The sequence below is a fragment of the Boleophthalmus pectinirostris genome, unplaced genomic scaffold (assembly GCF_026225935.1).
Source record: "Boleophthalmus pectinirostris isolate CB_2022bp ecotype Guang Dong unplaced genomic scaffold, ASM2622593v1 HiC_scaffold_19, whole genome shotgun sequence".
Lineage (NCBI taxonomy): Eukaryota > Metazoa > Chordata > Actinopteri > Gobiiformes > Gobiidae > Boleophthalmus > Boleophthalmus pectinirostris.
The window spans coordinates 16,439,567-16,464,482 of record NW_026571140.1 but is presented as its reverse complement, the minus strand read 5'-3'; the positions used below and the strand labels follow the sequence as shown (position 1 = coordinate 16,464,482).

The 24,916-nt window shown below is 38.9% G+C and overlaps 1 protein-coding gene across 3 annotated transcripts in view; it reads left to right on the top strand.

The window, feature by feature from the left end:
* The window catches only part of LOC110175342 (A-kinase anchor protein 13), a 64,739-nt gene that overhangs the window by 15,648 nt on the left and 24,175 nt on the right, over positions 1-24,916 (top strand). For all 3 annotated transcript variants that reach the window (XM_055154248.1, XM_055154246.1, XM_055154247.1), the window contains exons 3-10: positions 2,103-2,256; positions 5,323-5,465; positions 5,801-5,972; positions 7,617-7,800; positions 8,691-8,886; positions 9,096-11,061; positions 12,215-12,276; positions 18,977-19,028. In XM_055154248.1, the coding sequence (XP_055010223.1) occupies positions 2,103-2,256; positions 5,323-5,465; positions 5,801-5,972; positions 7,617-7,800; positions 8,691-8,886; positions 9,096-11,061; positions 12,215-12,276; positions 18,977-19,028 (2,929 nt within the window). The remainder of the gene's footprint in view (positions 1-2,102; positions 2,257-5,322; positions 5,466-5,800; positions 5,973-7,616; positions 7,801-8,690; positions 8,887-9,095; positions 11,062-12,214; positions 12,277-18,976; positions 19,029-24,916) is intronic.

Below are 24,916 nucleotides of genomic sequence, written 5' to 3'. Positions count from 1 at the left end.
TTTTCAAAATCAGTTCTACTAAGAACTATTTTCACTTACTGGCATTGGACATTTTGTATTTAAGCTAATCTTATTTTTATTCATATTCTTTTTAACTTAAGTTTTTCCCTATGAAAAGAAAGATCTTATTCTGATCAAATGCAGGGCAAAAAACAGAACCAGAATGTAATGTTTAGTTTCCAGTAGCATGCTCTCTTTCTACATTTGTGAACTGGGACTGTCACTCAGTCATGACAAACCCCTTGTGAAAAAAATGCCTCTCTTTTCTGTTTGTGTTCAGGATGTGCACGTTACCTCGCCTTAATACGTTTTCATTTCCACCTGAAGTGCAGCCTCACAAATCCACCGAGGTAGCAATCTGCGCCATAGCAACTAGACCCTAATTTCCAATCTGGGCTGTGGATAAGAGATGAGTTTTTAATGGAGAGAATGTCATGCCTGCTGGCTCGCACCCATCTAGTACAACTCATTTATGCCGGTGCCTGCGCTGTGCCTGTTAAAGTCGAGACCCTCCGTGCATAGCAAAACCTGCTGCTTCCTGCACTCTGGATCCAGCCCTGGCTCACAGATGATAACTGCAGGCTATGACTCCTTCCTGCCGCCTCTGGGTTATGCATGCAGTTGCCTTTGAACACTTCTCCCCCCTTTCCTATTACTCAGCAGTAGTGGGGGAGCCTAACAGTGACTAGATGGTCTCAAGGCTGTTGGTTAGCCTCGCTGTTGTCAGCCCCTCCGGAGCGAGGTCTGCAGGGTAGCACTTTATAAGAGAAAGGAGGAAGCACCTTTGACCTGTGCCTGTTAGCGCTCACGCCACAGCCCTGTCAGTGCTGATAGGACAGCTGGAAAGATCTCAGCACTTCTGATTCTGTGGGATCAAGTGCTCTATTATACGCTTTCATTCTGCCCCCGAAGGAAAGCATCCAATTCATTTCATATTTCACATTGTCTATCTTGTCCTGAAATGACATTACTTGATGTTAGAACTGCTTATGCTTGTTTTTTCTGTTATATCAGCGCAGATTTATTAAAGATGCACTGTGCAGCATTTCTGGTTGGGTGTCCGCTACCTGCTTATCACCATGGAAATGTTATTGCTTTGTCTAGAATGTTACACAGCATAGATGAAACCATGAGGGGGACAAGCAGGTTACAGCACTACGCTACATTACAGTTCAGATCTGTGAAGAATTGCCCTTATTCATACTTATTGATGTACTGTATTTTTGAGCAATAAAAACAACATGAATAAATGCTAGATGGATATGTTTAATGACAAAGCATTGAACGTTCCAGACAAAGCAATGGCATCTCCATGGATATGAGTAGGTAGCGGACCCTCCACCAGAAAAGTTGGAAATTTAAATATAAACAAAATACATTGTGATACATGACTTTATTCAGATATCCTGGAAATGATTTGTTTTGAATAGATTTTAAAGACACTTTCCTTGGTCTTAAAGAAAGTCCAATTATAGCTTGATAATGTAGTGAGCAACCGTTCACTAAAAGCCCAACATTTATCAGCTCAGTGGTTGACCTGCAATGTCCACATACACTGATGAATGGTAGAAACTAAATTATGGCTGTTAATTGAGTTGTTTTGCTTATTTTCATGTGGCCGTGTATGCTCGAACTGTAGAAAATGTGTTCCCTCGCTCTACTGTCTGCTATATCCCAATTAATTTGTTGATAATGTGATTTAACACTGTAATTCGACTAAATCATTAGCATAATAACGATTATTGGTGTAAAACAAGATAGACAGAGCAGTGCTAGGTTAAGGTTAGTTATTGTCAAATTTAATGGGATGCTAGATTACATGTTATGCTCTTCGTATTGTATTGTTTGTATTGTATTGTAGTGTATTGTATTTGTATTGTTCTTTTTTTTAATTGTATTTGGTTGGGGCAGTGCATGCTAATGAACATACATGTGATACATTTATGTAAACATGCCGGACTATAGTCATGGGCTGATTTCTGCCCACTACCTTGTTTAAATAACTTAATTTTAGGTTTAAAAACACATAGAACAACTATGTGGTGAAAGTCTGTTCTGCATTGTGCAGTGTTTTTGACTCTCTAATCTTGCGTCCTCTGCAGGGCCGGTGTGTTATCACAGTGCAGCTCACTGATGAGGAGCTGGCTGTGGCAGAGGAGAAGCACAAGTTCTTCCTGCTCTTCAGTGGAAGTACAAAGAGGCACCTGACCAGCACCCACCGGAGCGGCCATGACACCCTACAGGCCCTATGTCCTGGTATGGATCCTTTGTACATCTCTGCATCACTTTTGACTTATTTTCACATCTTCACATTGGCCACGTTTACATGATGTTTTTAAATTCTGAATTTTAATTATTCTATATTAAATAGTTCGGAATTAAAATATTCTTCTTCTTCGAGTATACATGGAAATAATAATTCCGAATTGAGGTTTACATGGAAAACATGTTAAATCACACAAACATGATCCAAACTTTTTTTTGCACTTGTTCTGATGATAATTAAGAACTAGCTTGAGAATTCTATCATCACACTTTACGTGTGTCAGCTGAGGAGGAGAAGGGAAGAGTGTTGGAGAAGGAAGAAGACAAATTGAATCAACGTCTGCTCTACCTCAGCCCAGTCCTGTATCCCGCTCGCAAATCCAAAGAGCAGTGGATGAAAGTCCAAAGGAAAGACTGGTGGATCATCCAGATCGCGTCAACCCAGGACAACCCAATGAGCATGCACTGAACCACCAGAATTATTTTTAAGAAGAATCAACGTTTACATGATCGAGGACTAAATTATTTCGGCTTTAAAATCGGAATAAGCCACCCCACTTACTTCAGAATTAAGTTTAATTAGTTAAATAATAATTTTCATTATAAATTAAGTGTTTACATGGTCTTTTAACAGGGGAAATAATTTTTATTCAGAATTTAATTATTTTTATTAGGAATTAAAGCTCTCATGTAAACGTGGCAATTGTGCGATTTGAATGAAAAGCACCTGTGCGTAGAAATGCACATTGCATTAAGACATTTAATTTAAATAGGGAGTAATTCCTCACTCTAATTACGGGTATTTGCAGGAACAACACTATTTGTAATTTTTGGGCTAGTTCGCCATAAGGTAAAAAGATATCAGCTGTCTTTTAATTTGGTAAACATGCCACATTGAAAAATAGTTTTCAACTCTACTTTCCAAAAGCTCCTGTTGCCTCAGCTGTGTGAAGGGGCTGTGAGTAGATGTAACTATACTTACAGATTAGCTTTGCTTCACTGATTTTTCCATCAGAACAGAGCTCCAAAGAGCTGGGCTAGTGACCGACAAGAAGGTCGCAGCATAAAACTCCCTTGACAGTTGAGAAAATCTCTGCAGAGACACTACATTAGTAGTCTGACTGTCCTGAGGCTCCTATACAGAACATTAGTACAGCTAATATATTTAATGGAATGTAATGTGTGTTGATTGTCTGTTATATATATATATATATATACAGTCATGGACAAAATTGTTGGTACCCCTCTGGCAATGAAAGAAAAAACATCGACAATCATCACTGAAATAACTTGAAACCGATAAAAACAATAATAAATAAAAAATTACTGAAAATTGCTCAATGAAAATCAAACATTGATTTTCACCTGTGGTTCAACAGAATTATTAGAAAAAACTAAATAATGAAACTGGCCTGGACAAAAATGATGGTACCCTCAACTTAATATTTTGTTGCACAACCTTTTGAGACAAACTCTGCAATCAAACAATTTCTGTAACTGTCAATGAGACTTCTGCTTTGGTCAACTGGTATTTTGACCCACTCCACATGAGCAAACTGTTCTAGTTGTCTCAGGTTTGAAGGATGCCTTCTCCAAACAACATGTTTCAGCTCATTTCACAAATGTTCAATAGGATTGAGATCTGGGCTCATTGAAGACCACTCCAGAATAAACCAATGTTTTGTTCGTAGCCATTCTTGGGTGTTTTTAGCTGTATTTTGGGTCATTATCCTGTTGGAAGTCCTATGGCCTATGACTGAGACCAAGCTTTCTGACACTAGGAAACACATTTTGTTCCAAAATACACTGATAGTTTTGAGATTTCGTTGTACCTTGCACAGATTCAAGACGCTTTGTGCCAGATGCAGCAAAACAGCCCCAGAACATAACCAAGCCTCCTCCATGCTTCACAGTAGGGACAGTGTTCTTTTCTTGGTCTGCTTCATTTTTGTGTCTGTGAATATAGAGCTGATGTGTCTTGCCAAAGAGCTTCAGTTTTGCCTCATCTGTCCAAATGACATTCTCCCAGAAGCTTTATGGTTTGTTAATATGCATTGTGGCAAATTCCAGTCTATTTTTTAATGATTTTCTCTCAGCAGTGGTGTCCTCACATGAAATCCACTTTGGCTCAAACAGTGATGGATGGTGCAATCTGACACTGGTCTACCTTGCCCTTCAAGTTCATATTTAATTTGTTTGGTGGTTATTCTGGGCTCTTTGGTTACCATTCGTATGATCCATCTCTTCAGTTTGTTATAAATTTTTCTCTTGCAGCCACATCCAGGGAGGTTGGCTACAGTCCTGTGGACCTTAAACTTCTGAAGAACATGTGTAACTGTAATCACAGGAACATCAAGCTGCTTGGAGACGACCTTATGGCCTTTATCTTTAACCTGCTTGTCTATCATTTTCTTTCTAGTCTCCTGACTCAGTTCTCTTCTTCTCTTTCTCTAGTCCATGTTCAGTGTTGTCTCCAAACAGCACAATGACACATGTCCCCCCTTAAACAGGCAGACTGACTGAGGACAAGTTTGAAGACACCTCTGATGCAGATTAGAGGACACACAGTCCCTATTGTCCAATTACTTGCAATCTTTTCTAGGGGTACCATCATTTTTGTCCAGGTCAATTTGATTATTATTATTATTAGTTTTTTAATTCTGTTGAACAACAATTCAAAAGCAATGTCTGACTTTCATTGGCTATTTTTATTTATTATTGCTTTTATTAATTTCAAGTTATTTCAGTGAAAATTGATGATTTTTCTTTCATTGCCAGAGGAGTACCAACAATTCTGACCACAACTGTGTATATAAGTTTATGAGATATGGTTACCCAGTCTGCATGATTTGATTTCTCTTCATACTACGTATCATACTAGCCTGTTGAATGAGGACTCTTTGATCATTGTGAAAAACTGAAAGATAAGCCAGTATTGTTTGAGCTGCAGACCTTTTGTACACGAAGACTATAATTGTGCTTCTCTGTATTTTTCATACTATTCTTCGAAACCTTCAGTTTTCTCAGTCTCATTTGTGCCTGTTGTCTTGTCTCTAGCTCATGACTGCTGTGAGGCTGTGCTTGTCACGCTGTGCTCCATCAGTCCAGCATCAGAGGACTGGGTTGGTCATGTGACTCCTCTGGCCGAGCACCGCTTCTGTTTTGTCCAGGACTTGGCCTTTGACATGGCCCAGTTTCTGGTAGGTTACATTTTACCATCCATACAGAATATCAGTATTTTTTCCTATTATTTTATACAACAATGGCTATTTTACCTGAAAAAAAATAAAAAATATATATATATATATATATAATATTGCAGCAAGTGAGAAATATCAAGTCAAATCAAGATCTGCAAATTAAATAATTATTCAGACAAATGCAGCAGTAGTTCCTTTTTGACCTGTAAATTTTTTTTTTCAGAATATTGTTTAGAAAATCACATAACACTATCATTTGCATTCGTGTTCACTTTTATCTTCCATCCATAACACTCTATCCCTACAAACAGTACTTAGCAGTTGTTTGTGAACAGGTGAGCACTGCAGGGCGGACTGATGGCCTGGAGGGGGCGCTGTTGCTGGACGAGTGTCACATTCCTCTGAGGGAGTGTGAACGCTTGGATGACAGCCTCGCTTTGGCTCTGCACCACCTAATACTGCCCCCAGGATGGAGCTTACTGGGCAGCAAACTGTCCAACAGCACAGGTGAGACAGGCACTGAACTGTTTGTAACGTGTGGTTTTCTAGCTCTCAAAGCGAACCAGGCAATATCAAAACCACTAGTAATATAAATTGGCAGCTGTGGAGTGTTGCCTTTACCTGGAGCTATTGTTTTGGCAATTACTGAAAAGATGCTTTACTTTCTGACATAGATAATAGCTTGTAGTTAGACCTGACAGAAATCCAAGTTATATTTTGATAAAGCTGCCAAAACAGTCTCAAATCAGCTCCTGGCAGAAAAGGTACAAAGATGTAATGAAACCTATCAAGTCAGATTATCTGTAAACAGCTCCAAGACGATAACATATGACCCACTTGTTATTGTTGTGAAAAATCGTCCAGCGTAGATGGACACCCGCAGACTCTTTTGCATTGAACTCAGCTGTCATGTAGCTGATGCGGAGGGCTGCTTCCCACTGCGGTGAGTGATGTGTGCTCTAATAGGCAGTGCTTCACAATATGTCACCACTTCAATACAAGACATTCAGCTGCTGCGAAACTGCAGGGAAGAAAGAGGAGGGTGGCTCGGCTCGCCATTCATCAAACATGTCAGAAGAGCGATCGCATCAGACTATAGGTGCAGGTGACAGTGGTTTATCTATCTCATTCCTCATGCTGGGGATGTGAGTGGCCATTCTGCAGACTATGTGACCAATGAGTGTAGGCACAATATGATGTTGGGATTATGCAGTTTTACTATTAAATGTGATAATTAGGATCATTAAAAATACTTTTGAATAGCAGCATTATTGGATTTAACCCATACTTCCAAAATTGTATACATTAAATACTATATTTATGACAGTTTTCACATTTTATTTTGGGCAACAAAGACAAATACAAATATAAACATTTTATTTGTACCACTTGTAACATATTGTAAATGTTGAAACTAAGTAATCCTAAGAACTGTGAAAATGATTAAGTCAGCTTGTCTCTACTCACAAATAATACATTCCTGTGCAAGTTACAGACATGTTAAATTTATGTTGCTTTCACATTTTACAATAATAACAAACGTATTGTTGCTATATCAATAGGAAATTGTGCATTAAAAAACTAAACAAAAACACTTTATTTTATTATAATTTATCTATGCGCAGTGGCAAAAGAAGATGTTGCATGTTTTACAGTGGTTGTCCATTATTGTCCATTCCAGTGTGTCATTGGTAGAGTGGAGTGTTTTATGGTATCATTAGGAGTTCCTCTGATAAACGTGCCTGATAATGGACTTTAATTAAAATGGCTGGTGTTGCTTACCTTGGCTAAAATGAAATGGGGTTGATTTCACAGCATGCATCATTATGCTTGTGGTCATTACTTTGATAGTTTTACTATTGCATCTTGCCGTAGATCTTTCTAAAAGGCAATTTGACATGACACCCGTGTATTAACAAACCACAACTACCTGAAATATTGTGTTAATTTAACTTAAGATACCATGGCTCTTATCTGATTGGTCGAGCTAATGGGACTGTTTTGACTTAAAGAGATGTAATTCTGTTCTTTCTGCCCTCAATTTTCTAAGTGAATAGATCGCTTTATAAATCCTTTGTGGGGTAACCAAAAAGCCATGGACACATAGAAAAAATGACAATAATTGATGATCTACATTTGTGTCTTGTTCAGACTTGGACCCTCAGGAGACTTTGCTGCACTTTTCGGCCCGTCGAGGTCTATTTCAAGTGACTCAGTTTCTGCTACAACAGCCTGGAGCAAAAGAAGCTTTGCGACTGACCAACAGACAAGGATACACTCCTTCAGCCATTGCAGCCTTGAAAGGCCATGACTGCCTTCAAGAGCTCCTTATTAGGTGAGTGGAAGTTTGTACCATTATAATTTATATTATAATAAAGAGTGGCCAAATAATATTTTATGGTTAAAGTATATTGTCTGCTTGTCTTATAATGATAAACAAGCATGATTCACAATAGAGCTTTGGATTTTTGATTGCACTTTTACTGAATGTTTGATGATAGCCTAGGCATAATATAAGGACCCCCATGCTACATATTTGATCAGGTTTGTGGAAAAGAAGTCTCAAATCAAAATCCATAATCCACATATATACAGAATTTGCAGTACTGTATACTTTTGAAATTATGTAATTGTTACATTGGCTGCTTTTTAGACACCAAAATCCAAATAGCTTTTGTGAGATTCTCAAAATGGATTATGATGCACTAAAGCAAGTATGTCTTGTGTATGCTGAAGTTACTTGTTATGTATTGGTAATTACAATACTTTCATCGAAGATGAAGTCATTTGAAGCTCAGCTAGTGACCTCAGCTGCCAGACCTTGAAGCTAAACTAAAGCATACACCCAAGATTACGCAAACAGATTCGCCTGCCTGGGAGGTGTCTAAAGTGCACTGAGCTGTCTGCATGGGCTCAAAAGACAAACTTTCACCTTCTAAAGCATGAGAGGGAGAAAGCTATCTGTTCACATTTGTTTTTTGTATATTTAAATGACCACTTTTGATAAGAATGGTGCCGCATGTTTCATGAAAACACTCAACCACTGTGTTCACGGACACAGCAATGCAAGTACAGAGACACATTATTGTGTAGTGTGGGCTGAGGGGAAAGGGGGGAGTTGGGATCACGTCACTGTTAAAGTCAGTTTTTTATGCAGTACTGTGGAGTGTTGGCCAATCACACCAGAGCTGTTTCTAAGTGATCTAAGTGTTTGTTTCACTACAGGGCTGAGAAGGACATAGAGACGTGCAACCAGACTGAGACTGTACAGCTGGTCTCTACAGACGCCCAGTTAGTTTGCCACCTCCCTCGCCTGAGCACCCACACTCTTACCCTGAGCATCGTACCAGGCCGCGACCCTCCAAGCATTCAGAGAAGCGTAGAACAGCTGCTGCACTTGATATGTCATCTTCATGCCAAGGTGAGTCATGCCACCCTGCCCTTTGGCACGCTATCTCTGCCCATGTTGGCTTCACCCAGAAGCTCCTGCTGAACATTGTTTGTCTTTTCTCTGCCCTCCCTTTTTAACCTTGATAGTTTGTACAACCAGTGGAACACCTTATGTAATCAGTAAGCCAGTAATTGATAAGGAAGCTAATGTTTTTCATCCTCCCTTCCTCTCTCCTGTAGGGAGTTTCTACACTAGAGCTGCAGTTTGACTCTCTGCACACGGCTGCCGAATGCTGTGAGGATATAGAGACTGAGATAACCTCAGTGGAGCGACTACACACTGCCACAGCACCAGAGTGCCTGGATAAAAGAAAACAAGGGAGTGGGAATGAAAACTGTTCCGCGGGAAGCAGCCAGAGCATTGCTGACTGTGGACATGATGAGAATGGGAATTCAGAAAGAGACTGGAGCTTGTGTGGGGGGACCCCAGAGGTAGAAAAACCTGAGGAACCTGGCCTTAGCCCCTCACTGAACTGGGTGTGCCGTGCTGCAAATGCTGGGAGTGATTACCAGAGAGCAGAGGAAGAGGGAAGGCAGTGGCCAGCCTCCTCCACTCAAAGTCTGTGTGATAGGAGTGGAACACATGAGGAGACAGTGTGTGTGGGAACCGTGCCTCCAGCAGCCTGTGGTAAACAGGGAGAAGACACTGATACGAGAAACACTGGGATCCAGGAAGGACAGGAGGCCACGGAGAGGAGAGAGAGATCTGAGCAGGAAGCTGAGCACAGTAGAGACAGAACACATGGTACAGAGGAGACCGAGCTTGCTGAACTAATAACATCCAGTGAAGCCACAACTGCCTCTCCAATGGGCCTATCCCCTTCTACTGAATGTTCTGATATGTCTGATACATCTGACTGTGAATTAAAGGACAAAGAGGAAGAAGACACGGGTGAGCCCAATGTAAGAGAAGAGGAGAAAGAAGACACCAAAGAGTTAACTGACTTTAGCTGTGCCTCGGAGGACCAAAGCCCACCACTGACAGACTGCAATGATGTAATCGCAGTGTGTGATAGTGCTTTTCCACCTCTCCTGATAGAGGGCCTCCATGAGGGGGAACCTCCACCCCACACAAACAGCCTGGAACAAAACCAGGAAACAGCTGGTAGGGATTATGCTCTGGAGCAGCAGTGGGGCTTGACTCCAGAAACAGGTTGTCATTCTGGGAATTGTACCGGGATTTCAACTGGTGAAGAATATGTTCAGTGCACAGAGGATACTTCTGCTGAAATTGTGCATGTAATTCAAAGCACTGATGTGCCTACAGAGGAACTAAACCACCTGGAAGAAACATCTGTCTCTGATTTTCAGACTGATATCTTTTTGGGACCATGTCAAATTGTGCCTAACACTGGAGTGACACCACATGCTCATGTGGAGCTGGAGATGATCCATGTTACATCTAGTGACGATGATGCCAGTTTTCAGTCAGTGGGAAGCTCAACAACTGACATTTTTCATCCAACGGACCAAGCTCGCACTGAGGGACAAGGACTCAGGACTGAAGAGCGACTTGCTGAGAAGTCTTGTGACATAGATTCACTCACAGTGGGTGTAGAGCTGCCTTCAGAGTCTGCCATTGTCAATACTCGGACAGTGCCGGACTGCAGCCAGACTGGAACTGGGCCTGGACATCAACTGTCACCCAGTTCTCACACAATGAAGCCTTTGATTGTTGAGGCCAAAGAAGGCGAACTGTCCCCCAACCCTTCCACAGAGGAGTTGCTAGAGGAGCCACAGGCTGAGAACTGGGTTTCATCAGCAATAAAAGCTGATGATAGCCAAAATGCATTTAACAGCTCAGACAAAAATGTGTTTACAGACAATTCAACATCAGAAGTTGAACATGTCTCTCTAGCTCCAACTCTTGCAGTATCTAATTGTGACATTAAAGCTTTGCAAAACTGTGAAACTACTGCATATGAAATCAAAGATACAAATATGACAAATGAGGAATTACCACATTCAGGGAATACCACTATATTATCCATGCCTTCTGATGGTCTGGATGACATTTCAACCAGAACTTTTTCAGCCCAGTTAAACAGCAGCGTGACCAGTGTACCTGATAGGGAAGAGGGATTATTGACCCACTCTCTAGACTGTGTGGATGGTGCTTCAGAATTACAGGACAGCCCGACACAAGGTGGGAAAGCACTGATTTATTTCAGTTCTTCTTTATGTTTGTTTTTGTCTCATATGTTTACATACATCACAGGGTAGTGCGTTTATCAAAGTCTAATACATGAACAAATATAGTAAATCAAATTAAGTCTGTCATGCAAGATTAATGGCAACAACTCCACAATTCACAAAGCTGAACATAATATAACTCACAATATTTTACTCACAGATGTTGCTGCTTTTAAAAATAGGAAAAGAAAAGCTCAATTTGTCACACAATAGGGAAATTAGATTGCTCCAAAAGCAAAATACAGCAGCAGCAGCTAATAAAGGACGGTAAATATGTATAAGCTACAACATTACAGAAATATTGTATGCCAGTTTATGTGTGGTGTTATGTTATTAAAGCTGTTGAAGTTGTAAAGGTAATTTGCAGAACATAATTTTGTGTAGAGCATGTAGTGCATTACAATACGTTACTACAGGTTGTACAATATATGTGTACCATGCATACACATTCTACTAGTCACGTTCAAGACCATATGACACAATCCAAAAGTGGAAGGCTGTGATTTCAAAAGCAAACACACAGTTTGACAGAGCTGTCTTTGTAAAAGGACTTTAACAAAGTTCATGCATTTTCATGTGAGCAATATACAGTAAACCATCAGCAGCTACAACAAATTCATGCTGGGATACTTCATATAGTTGTTTGCTTGCTTGCTTGCAGAGATATATTTTTGCAAGCCAAAGGATCAGAACCCCCCCTTGTGAGGCAGTGAGCACGGAGTCACAAGATATTTTCAAGATATCTTTTGAAGACACTGTATTTATTTCATTGTTTAACTGAAAACAGCATAATTCAGTGAAATTAAGTATTCAAATAAACAACATAAATACTCTACGTATTTTGTTACTTTCACTTCGCAGTGGGGGTCGCAATTTTGTCTGTTGGTTATTGGAAGTGTCATGGCCTGAAAAGTTTGGAAACCATTACAGTGGATCGTAAACATTATTACAAACAAACCACACTGCAGGGAACACAAATGTTACAACTGAAAGCTTTTCAGTGCAACAGTACAGGAAGATATTCCCTTTACGTACACTTATGATACAATTGTTTGCATTTATTTATCTTACAATACACTTATTGCATTGTGCTATGTGCTATTCAGATGTGGAGGATAATGTAGCAGACGACGAAGGCAATGACGCTGCTGTAGAGAATACTTCACTGGTAAGTTCTAAATGTATTTGTTGTGTTTTGCTCTGTGTATGTAGATTTTTGCTCAAAACATCTGCCACTTAACTATCAAAGTTTGTAGATGCAAATGTTAGAATGTGTTTTGTATTGTATTGAGTATTGAGGGTCCGTAGCTCATTTGGTCCACGGTGTGTGCATGCATTAGTCTGAAATGTTGCTGACTGACAGATTCCTGAGCAGCCAGAGAGTGCAGTGGTGATGCTTATTCCTGGGTTGTGGTCTGAGTCAGTGGCTTGTTCTGAATGCCAGATGTTGGACTGCCATAGGACATACACAGATGCAGAAGACTGGGGTCGCCAGCAGAGGGCACTGTAGTCTCAGCTGCCCACTTAAGCATTCTCACTAGACCAGATGGAGAATTTAATGACCAGCCATTTGATCCCTTGAAATTTCCTGTAATTTATACAACGGGCTGGCAATTTTAACCCATCCTGATGATAAATGCAGCATTTGCATGGTTGTCGAAAGCCAATTGTAATTATTAATCAATGCACTATAATTAGTAAACTGTATTCAATTAAGTTTTATTGCACAATTCAGAAGGATAAGCACATTTTAAACCTTCTTTTGAGTAGAAGGTTGGGGAAGTTAATTTAATTTACTGCATTAATTGTTTCGCAAATTTTGATTTAATAGAAGTGTCTCATTCTGTTTGGATTTGGTTGTACGAGCATAAGATGTAAACATAGAATTTTGTGTACTTGCATAAAAAACAGAAGTTTTCTCATGTAATGTTAAAATAAGGTATTAAAAGTGTAAAAATCGCTGCAGTTACACATATTTGGGACATATTTGAAAAATTGATAGAGCCAAGTTTATATTTCTTCATTTTACGTACAACTATGGATATTTTATTTGCTATTTGAGTACCCACAATCTCACTAAAATACATAAAAATTCTTATTCTTATTTTTTTGTTGTTAAAACTTAAATAAACTAGGCTTAGCTATCAACAAAAGCTGTATAAAATTGTTCAAAATGATAATGAAATAAGGAAACATCTTTAGGTGCAGATTTCTGTTGTTTCCAAAAACATATATGTTGAGAGAGTGCATCCTGGTAAAAAAAAAAATAAAAAATCCTATAATGTCTGGCCTCATTTGTTTGTGCACACATCATTTTAATTTGGTTTTGTTATTTAGATGTTTCAGTTAAAACCTTGCCACTTTTAAATTGACAATGTTTTTTTTGTGTGTGTGTGTTTCTCTCACTTTTTATCAGCCGTTAGAATCGAAGAAATGAGCTTCTAAAGTTGGCTTACGTGACTACCATTTCCTTTCATTGGTATTCACATCACTGTGCTATCTGTAAGCATCAGTGCCTAGGTTAGAACTAGAGCTGTGTTTGACCCTACTGCCTTGTGTTTGCTGTCATTTGCATACAGGAAGTTTTGTCACTGAAAGAAAGTTATTTGACATTGTTAGATGAGATCATTCTATCGGCTGATAACAATGAACTAACAACATTCTATGATGCTGTTAGCTGGCTACTCCTGTTGACAGGCTCACTCGGAGAGAGGGAAAAGTGTGAGGCTGAGGAAAAGCTTGAGTCAGAGAAGTTGTGAGGCGACAGGGGGAGGAGAGGGACGGCACGAGGGCGGAGGGGACGGAGCAGAGAGGAGGAGAGTGGGCAGGAATATGCTTCAAGGCGACTTCTATGGCCAGATGTGAAGCCTATAGCACACAAGCTCTCTCCATCTCTCCATTCACCACTCTTTTTACTGGATTTAACACTTTTCATTCATCTGGGGACAATGTATGAGCGACACAAGAGGAGATACAGTCTGTGTGCCAAGGGGGAGAGAGCTGTAGACGTGGTTTTGATAAAGGTAGGGCGTAAAAGTAACTTCAGCGTGGTTTTCTAGCTGTGTTCTGCCAACTTCTGTAATGACTGCTATGAGAGTCTTAAAATCATAGTGTTTGACTTGAAAGACAAATTGAGGGAGAAAAGTAATCAGAAACATGCTCCAGGAAAGTTGTTGAAAAATACCTTAAGAAATATTTCATTTTCCTTCTCTGTCATAAAGCATTTGGCATTCAAAGTAGTGTCAGAAATGTTTGAACAATCTTGCATCTTGTGTTATAGTGACAGGTCTTGCAGCGGTGCACCCTGGGAGATAATTGCATGCTTGTGTTTAGAGTGGCCCTACAAACACAGTGCTGATTATTTTGGTGAGGAGGTGTAGTTTCTGGTGTCAGAGTGCACCAATATGTTTGTGACAATGACACATTTAGCTTCCATGAAGTCTGTACAATAACATTAACACTAGTTATTCCTGGTGTTTTTACTGACAATAAAAAGATTACAGTTACTATAAAAAATTATGCATATAATTAAAGGGACGGTACCAGTTTTTTCATGTATTTGTACAAAAGTCTTGTCCAAGCACAGATATGTGCTATAAGTAGCTCTTGAGGTAAAAAAAAAAAAAAAAAAAAGAAAAAAGAAAAGAGAAGAAAAAAGTCAGCCGCATGCTGTTTGCATCTAATTTGATATAATTTATTGTCTTATAATCAGGAAGTGTGTGTTAGCATGCTAGTTGTTAGTAGTGTTGTTAGCTTTATTGTGACAGTACAAATCTGCTCTGAACTCATAAACTCACCCCTGTGAATAAGTACGAAGCTCAAACCACTGCAAACCATTTAAATTAGATTAGTTCTCTTTTTCAAGTTTTTAAGACAGTAAAAATCTGGTACAGTGCCTTTAACATTAGTCAAAGTTAGAACCAAGAACTCCTTGGACTTAATATAAATGAGACCATTATTATGCCCCAATGCTGGACTATTTAAAGCTTAAATGCCATTTAGCTTCACTACATATAGACCTTCCTCTCTGCCTCTGGGGATTTTTACAGGTAGAAGTGACAGTAATGGTGTAACTCCTTAAGTGTCTTCTTCTATTGGAGAGCTAATTTTGTCATCAATGGTGATATATGCAGTAGATTCTTAACAATTTCCTTTCAATTCCTTTCTTTCTTTATGTTGTTTTGAATTTAAAACTCATAAAAACAAACTAACATTTGACACAAGACACATTTGTAACTAAAAAGAATTACATTACATTTGTATCTTTTAAGTGGAGGATCCGCCATCATGTTATTATTTTGTCTGAAAATGTTCACCATGTGTTGTTAACTCAATCTAAGTTGCATTTATTCAATTGCAGATATTTATTGCTAAAATACCTTGAAAAACATGTGTTCTTATAAGCAGTGCAGATTCACCTCTTCCCAGATTTGGCCTGTGCTTGTCTCCATGGAGATAGATAAGTTTAAAGCAATAATATGCATGCAAACAATCAGGTCCTCCACCAGAAAAGTTGCAATGTGTTCCTTTAAATAAATACATACCCTGTCAGTATGTATTCATTTTGGGGATATTGTAGAAGCAGATGAATCCTGCCATGGAGATAATGCTTGTTATGACACCTTGAATAAAAACAGTGTGCGGGCGACCTTTCCTTGGTACATTGTCACTTGCTAAACTTGCCCCTGATGTCAGTGCCTCGCGCTCTCCCGTGGGTGCAGTAGTGAGGATGAGTGTGGGAGACGAGAGCGGATGAGAGGGAGAGAGATGGGGTGAGTGATCTGATGCTGGCGGATGGTGGGAACCGGCTGAGCTAGGCTAACGGTTTCCTCTGGATTCAGATGGAAACAGGCACGGTGCCAAATGACTTCATTGCAGCCACTATTTCACATCCCAGCGTCTCCTCTGGCCCAATTCACCAAATGCACCATCACAAGGGCACACACTGTGAGCAAGCATGTCAATTTAAAGGATACTACAGTAAAATGAGGTCCCTGCAATGCCTAAAATAGCCAACCTAACCCCCAAAGCTCACTATTTAGGAAGTACACTGCAACAGTGGCACAGGCTTTATTATATAGCTGCTAATGAGGCACTGAACCCTTCAAGCTGCAGAGAAATGTTTTACAAATGCTATTCTTTACAATTTTTCCTTTGTGTCTGATTTTCATAACCTTAAAACATAACACTTCCTAATAATTGTTTCATTATGATGAACCTAGTATAATGAAACTATACAAATATATGGATTATTTGGTTTCAGCGTATGTTTTCAAAGGTTAAGCAGTGTGTTAAACTTTTATATGTAACTTTTCTAGTTGAGGGTATGGCATGTGTTTGTTTCCTGGAACATGTTGTTACTTTGCCCGAAATGTTCCCCATTATGGCATTAATTATCCAAAAAATAAGCGCACCTTTAAACCTAAATTTCTAATTACTGGGATTTGTGCTTGAATGCTATAGTCTTTTAATTGTTAAATTACTTTTTTAAATGTTTTTTTTTTCTCTCTTTTTAAAGGAATATTTTCTTAGAGTGATTCTTAAATACATACTTAGAGTTACATTGTAAATATACTCTGTTTTTGGATAGTGTTGAACCTGTTGACCTCTTTACTAAAGTAACATAGATCTAGACTATTTCTAGACAGTATCGCATTGACATTTATCATTGTAATTTAGGAAACACCTGGCCACTAACATATCTCCCCTCAGCTGCCACAACTTTTTGAACAGAAATAAAAGAAAGTCTCAAGCCGTGCTTTGTTACCCATACCATCTCTAATCCTTATTTTTTAACCAGATGTGTTTTTACTGGGTACAGTAGATTCCCCTGATACTACAAAAATGCACAGAGCTGAAACTGAACTGCCATACTTAAATACTTCTTTAAACCTATTGGGGACCTGCTCTTGATCTCACTTAAACTTATTTTTTTGTGGAGTTTCATTTGTAGGTAATAACAAATATCATAAACAATCATACTCATATTTACGTTTATATTACCAGATACTACAGTTCCAGTTACTTAATTACAACTGTCACTAAATAATAAATTAGCCTAGGCTCTTTCCTGTGTAGTGTAGGTGTTTTGCAGTCAGCACTATTTTGTCTATCTGGTGTTCTGCTGTCACTGCTCTCTTCTAAGATTGCCCCAAGTTGCTTTTTGTAATTTGTTACAATCACTGGCATCGCCTCAGTTCTGTACCGAGCCTGAATTGGAGCGAGTGTGTGTTTGTGTGCGCTGGCGTCCTCTGTGACCGTCTAATCTCTCCTCGTCAGCATGTTTGTACTCCTCAGTGGGCCCTGTTTGATATCCGAATGCAGCTGTGGAAAAGCCAGTGTGTGCACTTAGTGTGTGGGGGATTTCATTTTGTAGCTTGTGAGGCAGGAGAGCTGGAAACAGGGTATAAAGTGTCCAAAGACATGCAGCTCGGTCGCTGAGAGGTGTTGGTAGAAGGTGGTGGCTTCTGCGTTTCATTCCTTCATTTGTGCATCACCATACAATTTACATCAAAATGAGGGGGATACATAGGAGTATTGTGGAGTTTTTAAATCTAATCAAATTATGATTTCTTCCACATTAGAGCTTCACAATAAATGATTTCAACAATAGTTAGTGTATAGTATACATGCATATAGAAGTTATATAGTTATTGTGTCAGAACCTAGTATTTTCAAAACAAATTACAGTTCTGGATTATAATCTCTAAAATTACATATTTTTGATTTTCCCAGTGACAATATTCAGATATTATGACTATCCATCAGAAATGAAAAGGTATAACTTGGTTGAGGTTCAAGTATAGGTTCAATAAGTGATAAGTGTGAAATGAATCACAAAAGTGCATACATAGCACTTTAAGACCTTATCTGAAGTATTAAACTTTTTTTTAAAGAGGCATTATGTAACTTCTCTTCTTGTCTCCATAAAGATATATTTGTTTAATGTAACACTGGGGAACATTCCATAGAAAGTGATAAATCCATTGTGATATTATTAAATGTTTAATATATCTCCCATCTCTGATCTATATACATACAGCATAAATGACAGTAAGGGGTCAAATGTTACCAAATGTTTCTTTTTTCTAAAACATCTTTAAATTTGTAAATTTGCATCAGTACTAAGCAGGCAGGAACATATCTACCCCACTATTTTTTTATTATATCTCAGTGTAGTCACATGGACACTCAGAAACAACAACATAGAGTGTACACCTCATCCTTTAATGCACAAAACAACAGAATCACGCCCACCTCTTAACCACACTCACCTGTATGCAGCTAGTACAACACCACATAAATATATTCAAAGTTGTGGTTTTCCGAAGCACCACATTTGGAGTCAGATCTCATCATCTTTATCCTGACTCCTCTGCTGGAGCTCATAAAAACACTATGAGCTTTCTCCTAGGCTGACATACCCACATTCAACGCTGCCACTCAACACTGCATGAGTGAAGCCCAACTGTAGCTGCTTTGCCTGTGCGTGCTAAGAGGGGCTGCCTGTGGCTTCTGCTAGCTTAAACCACCCTCTCTCTTTAACACACATGCCGTTGTATCAGCTCACCGACCACAGAGGAAGCAGTGCACCAGTGTTGTGTGTTTTTACCACCAACCGCAAATCCTCTGACAGCCCTACAGTGCGATTTGACTACAGTTTTTATCTTGAAGAGAATAGACTAGGAGAAAACACATATAAACTGACCTCACTGCCTGCTGTTAGGAGCGGTGTTATTGTTACCTCCCATCCTGTGATGTGAGTAGCACTTCCTTACAGCCACACTCCGGCGGCATCATAATTTCTTTGTGGGTGACGATCACATGTTTGCAAAGGCTGATTCACTGTCTTCCTGTTTCTTGTGTAGATCCACCGAGACAGAGAGGCGACTTGTGGGCCATGCAACGCTCTGCAGTCAGGTAAGACTAATAAGACTTTGAATCATCATTATTGCACATTGATACTGGGAACTATGAAGTAATGCATTAAGGTGGCCTGGTTTAAACTTGGGAGTCACTTTTTATCATAACTTACATAATGCTGCTGCTGTTGTTGATAAAACTCAGACTGAGGAATATTGTTTTAGATAGTATTAAGTGGTTTCCTTTGAGTCTGAGGTTGGAGGAGGGGGATTTTTCAGTTTATAAGTAAGACCGTTATTCAAGTTTGTGTGTTTAACCATGTAGAGTCATTTGTTTTGCTACTAGCGTTTGTAGTTTATAGTCTATATCTGGATATTATTCCTTCCCTTTTAAAGCTAGTGTAAATAAACATTTGCTGTTTTGCTGTTAATTCTTTTGGGAGTGAAACTGTTTTGTGTCACTATTTTGTGTGCTTTCTTTATACATATTGATTTTAGACCAAACAAAATGCATTATTGCGGAAATGTGTGTGTCAGTTTCATTTTATGGTATAGCATTTTGTTATAAATGATACAGCCTTGTACTGAGCTTTCTGAGTATTATTATGGCTTGTTTTCAGTTAATGGAAGCATAAATGTATAATGATGAATGCATAATGTAATAAAAAATGCATACAAGTTAAACCAGATGTAAGGGAAGACTTATATTGTCTTTGGCTAATATTGAAGTGATGTGCCAGTGATGGGAAAGTCAAATTTGTGTGTGCACAATCTAAAGTGTGTATGCTAGGCCTCTGTAAGAGTCAGTAGTCTTGAACCCGGCCATAGTTCCTTCAGTTCAGTGTCAAATTGAGACTCCATGATACTTCCTTCATTAGTGTCTGTCTATCAAGCTGAAGGTAGATCGCTGCGGGAGGTTTGTGGTTCCTTTGAAAAGAGTCAATGCTTCCTTGAAAAGTGTCAGTTTAATTTACGGTGACATTCATGCCTCTGGTTTACGCTGCTGCCTGTAATGTTACATTTGTCATGCCTTGTTTAGCTCTGCTCATGCAGCTAACCCTTATTTATATAGGAGGAGACTCTCAGGGTGTGCCGAGGCAAAATGATACAGTTTGAAAACATAGACATGTCAGCAGAGGTGGAAATTACATCTATTTAGTCACTGGAAAGCATTCACTTCCATTTCTGGATGCGTGAGGTCATCATTTTGTCTTCGCTCTTATGAAGTTGCCTCAGTAGACCGTCAGCCTTCAAGAATGCTGTGACTTGCATATCAATTTGGAAAAAATATAGAAGTGTGAGGTTTTGTTAAAAAATAGTATCTTAATATTTACCTGCATTATCTCAATAGTCAGACAATATTTTATCTATGCATCAGAAATGTGCTAAGTGTCAGGTCATGGTTGTAGTTCACGCCTAGCATAAAACATGAATGAGCCATACATTAACCAAGGCAGAAATTTTACTTTGTACCATTGTTTGGGAGATTACACTTTCCCTCTCTCTTAGGTCATTTTTTATGTTTTAATTATAGACAATATATTCAATATTATAATTTTGCCTACAACCATAGTGATATTATCCATTTTGCAATGTATCTTCACCTAAAAAGATGCTAAAACTTTTCTCTTGTTGACAGAATAATATTTTGTTTTTGCAGTAAGATGCAACCAAGTTCACTCATCATTGCTTGAAGTGGCCCAAAGGGCTGTGATCCCCAATCACTGCATAAGAAATCTTTGCCTTTAAAAAATACTGAATGTGATAAGACAAACTTATGCAAATGACTACAAATTCCTCTGCCAGTGAATGCGCAGACAAGGAGCCAGAAGTGGCAATAAAGCACCCAAATATGTCTTGTACTTAGGAAAAATATACAAGCTGTTGAGAGTGAGTGGTGATAAGATCTGCACTTAAAGAGAACACTAAAGGTGGCCGCAAGTGGCGACTTATCTCCACTGGCAGTGTACTGGAAGATGCAGTGAACACCATTGGGGGAACACACAGCCCAACTGGCAATTTATCTTGTGGCTCATTCATTGTTCACACCTCAGATTTGTGTGGATTATATCTTCAGTGTACGTTTTGGCTGTCCTATACATCTTACAGCACATTTTTCCTGGTTCCTGGCCATAGTTCTCCCAGTGGGCTATGTTAAAGGCACTGTACCTGATTTTTACTGTCTTGAAAAAGTGAAAAACAGAACTATTTTATTTTAAACAGAGTACTGTGGTCCAAAGTTATTCCTCACTTTACCTCATGAGTTTAGAAGCACAACACTCAAGAGACCAGTGCAGAGTTTTCCTGTCGTGGTAAAGCTACTACTAGCATGCTAATGCACACTTACTTATTATTGGTGAATGTAACACAGACGGCACGCAGCTGATATAATTTCACCTCAAGAGCTTAGATTATATATCTTATAAATTTTGCTCAACTACATGAGAGGAAAATTAGACATAGGATCTTTAAGAAACATGAAGGACACACGGTTCCATAAAACATGCTATTTGCAGAACCAGACTTGTTATAACTTCCACTAGTCTAAAGTTCCTCTTTCAGTGAAACAATATAAAGAGCTCATTTTCAAGAGTAAGGTTACAGATGACCACATCGATTAGCAATTAAGGGTTTGTTGATCTAATTAAAAGTTAGAAAGAAAGAAAGCAATGAATTTGGTCACTTTGGTCGATGGTTATGTACACTGTTTCCTTTCTAGAATAGTTGTCTAAACCTCTTTCTTGTAAGTGTGGATTGATTTGCATATTAAGGGAGAAATGAATCAGTAATAATAATTCAAAACTTCAGATGCCCTTCGTCAGCCATCCTAGCCCATTGTTGTGAATGCGTAGTCAGAAAATCATCTCAATACCTTATCTCAACTTCCATGTATAATATTCTCATTCATGTTCATTCATCACATGTAGATCCCTAAACAAGTCCACACACAGGGACCTACATTTTTACCATTGTTTTGCTATAAATCTGGATATTCCTGGATAGGGTTTGGTCCCCAGCCAGAGGGTAACCAGTTCAAACCATCCCAGACACCCACATTGACCACTCCATTTACAACATGTGGCTGGTTATGGCAGCAGAGGATTTCAGCCAAAAAGTAACAAATCTTTACATGGTTTGCTGTGGCAACCTCTAATGAGAAAAATTAGCAAGCCAAGAAAGAAATGAAAATGGCATAATGAATATTAACACATATCCCATGCTGTCTTTCTGACTTAACCTTATATAAATGTGGCACCTATAGTTAACAGAGGAGTCAATTTAAATATAAGCTGATTCATATTCAGGCCACAGAGGCAGGCAGACACCCACTGACTCATCAAGACTTTACAGCTGTTACTGCTCTCTCTCCGCATGGGTATAGTATATGTGTATGTGTGGCTCTGTTTTAAGGAGATACTGGGAGACAGCTGTCAAAGCTCACAGGCTCTCGCTAGTTTTGGGCAACAGGTGTGAGGGGGCGGGACCTCTCAGATCTGTCACCGATCTTAAGCCTGTCTTTCACATCCAATAGGCGCCTGTACTGCCTTTGGAGTGTAAGTATGTGCAATAATGGTTATAATGCAATGTTTTGTTTTCAGCTTATTTTGTTTTCCACGGTATTAATTTTGGCCATAATTATTTATATTTTAGGGGAATTACTTTTTTTTTTTTACAGTGTAAGTACATGCAACAATTTTGAAAAGGCTTGGAGTGGTTCAAAGTTATTCCTCACTTACCTTATCCATTCCAAGCCTTTTAAGTACTCACCACAAAGAGTTTAAAGGTGCTTTTCACAACTTTCAGAAGCCAGAGTGAAGTTTGCTGTCACACAAATCTAACAATAACAACACACAGTTCCTTTAACAACAACAAGACACATTTCCTTTAACACTTGGAATTAAATATAGACATCACGCAGCTGACATATTTCACTCAAATATATAGGAAAAATCGAGTACAGGGCCTTTAAGTCTCACATAAAGATATTTTTGAGTTTTATACTTCTTTAAGGTTAGTGAAAGTGTAATTAAAGTTATAATCAAAATATGGACTCCTGTGCAAAGATAAAAGACGAAATGGTTTATTCTCATATAAAGATGGTTTTGAAGTGTGCGTTTCTGTTGCATGTCCGTGTAAACGCTGTGTCACTTGTAGTCACTTCCTCTAAACCATGTTCCATTTGACCTCTTGGAGTTAGAAGTCATGCCCTGCCACTCCAAACAACCATCAGTATGCACTTCTAAGGCTTGTGTGAGTGGTCAATAGCTGCCTGCCAGACACTCCAGTGCTACAAGCCTGTTTGCTCATGTGTTGTGTTGGGAACAAGCTATAGCCAATTGACTTGCCACTCCCTGAATACTCCTAAAGCAGCTGACAGGAGCTTTAGGTCTGATTAAAGGTGCGCTATGTCAGTTTTTGGGTGGAGGGTCTGCAACATTTTTGTGTCCATGACGATGTTATTACTTTGCCCAGCATGAAAGGGCTTGTGTCTGATTTTTCTCCCTGTGTTTGAACAAAATTTGTCTTGTCCCAGTATAGATATATTGTTTAAGCAGCAGGTAAAATCAGTAAGTAAAAGATACAGTAAGTTAGCTGTGTGCTGTCTGCATCTAATTTGTCTGATTATCAGGAAGTGTGTGTTAACATGTTAGTTGTTGTTAGCTTTACTGTCACAGCAAAGCTCTGCTCTGATTTCTGCAAGTTATATGCCTAAACTCATCAAGTTGAATAATTCTTATGGTCAGAATGCATAAGGTAAATGAGGACTACCTTTGACCACCATTTGACTACCATTTAAGCAACAGATACAGGATAAACAGGCGTCTGCATTAAGTCAATAATAATTAGTGTAAAAATAACAAAATTGGAGCTCTCTACTGGATCAAAAAACTTACGCATATAGGTGCTCATCAAACCGGAGGGCTTAGATTCTTGTAAAATAGAAAAAAGGATGGCAGAGGCACATGTATTTTTTTAGCAGTAAAATCACATCATATGTGTCATATTGCGAAATATGTCAGACAAAGCAATATTTTCATGGCACATCCTCCACCAATAAAGTTACATAGTTCACCTTTAGGTTTGATAAGTCTATAGAACCACCATTTTTCTTATAGCATAATTTTGGATGGCCAGACATAGACAGCATGCACACCCACAAAACATTTCCTCTTGTTGACATAATTGCTGAGAACAGTCTTGGGGGAAAAACACTGACTTCCTCTTTTTGGCTAAAATAGATACCAGAAAAGATGCATAATAACAACCTTGGTAAATGATGTCACAGTTATTCTTGGCACAGGGTTTAAGACCCCTGTACTTCATCAGAGTCCAGACCCGCTGTTTAGCCTGGCCCTGGAATGTTATCAGTACACTGGAATGTAGAATGCCATTTTAGATTTAACTAGAATGCAAAGATTACATAAGCCTGCCACAATGCAATTTTTCAAGTGCATTATTGTACGATGTAACATTAGAATACATGATAACATCGAAGAAAACCTGTAGCATGATAATCCCTGAAAATAGTATAGCTGATCTAGCAATTATTTTTGCACATGCCTTTGCCACAATAGGAAAGAAAAGACTGCAATACCCTGTTGCATTTTTGCTTTATTTTTTATTTTTTTATTGCACCATTTACTTTTTATTCTACATACACAGGCAATAACATGTGACTGCAAATAAACAATATACTGGGTATGAATCAAAAATGCTTGGAGTCACTTGTGGGTAATTGAGCATCTGAATGTTAAGTTTGGAAATCCAAGTCAAAGGAAATGCTGTAAGAAATGTCACCTCTAATTGGCCCCATGGTGCATAACGGTACATGCAAAAACACACAAGCAGCCATTGTTTACCCTTGCCACCCAGCACAAACAGCTTTGGCCAGGACAGTCCTCTATTGATCTGCGAGGCTTTCACACCTTCTCACATGTCTGTTCT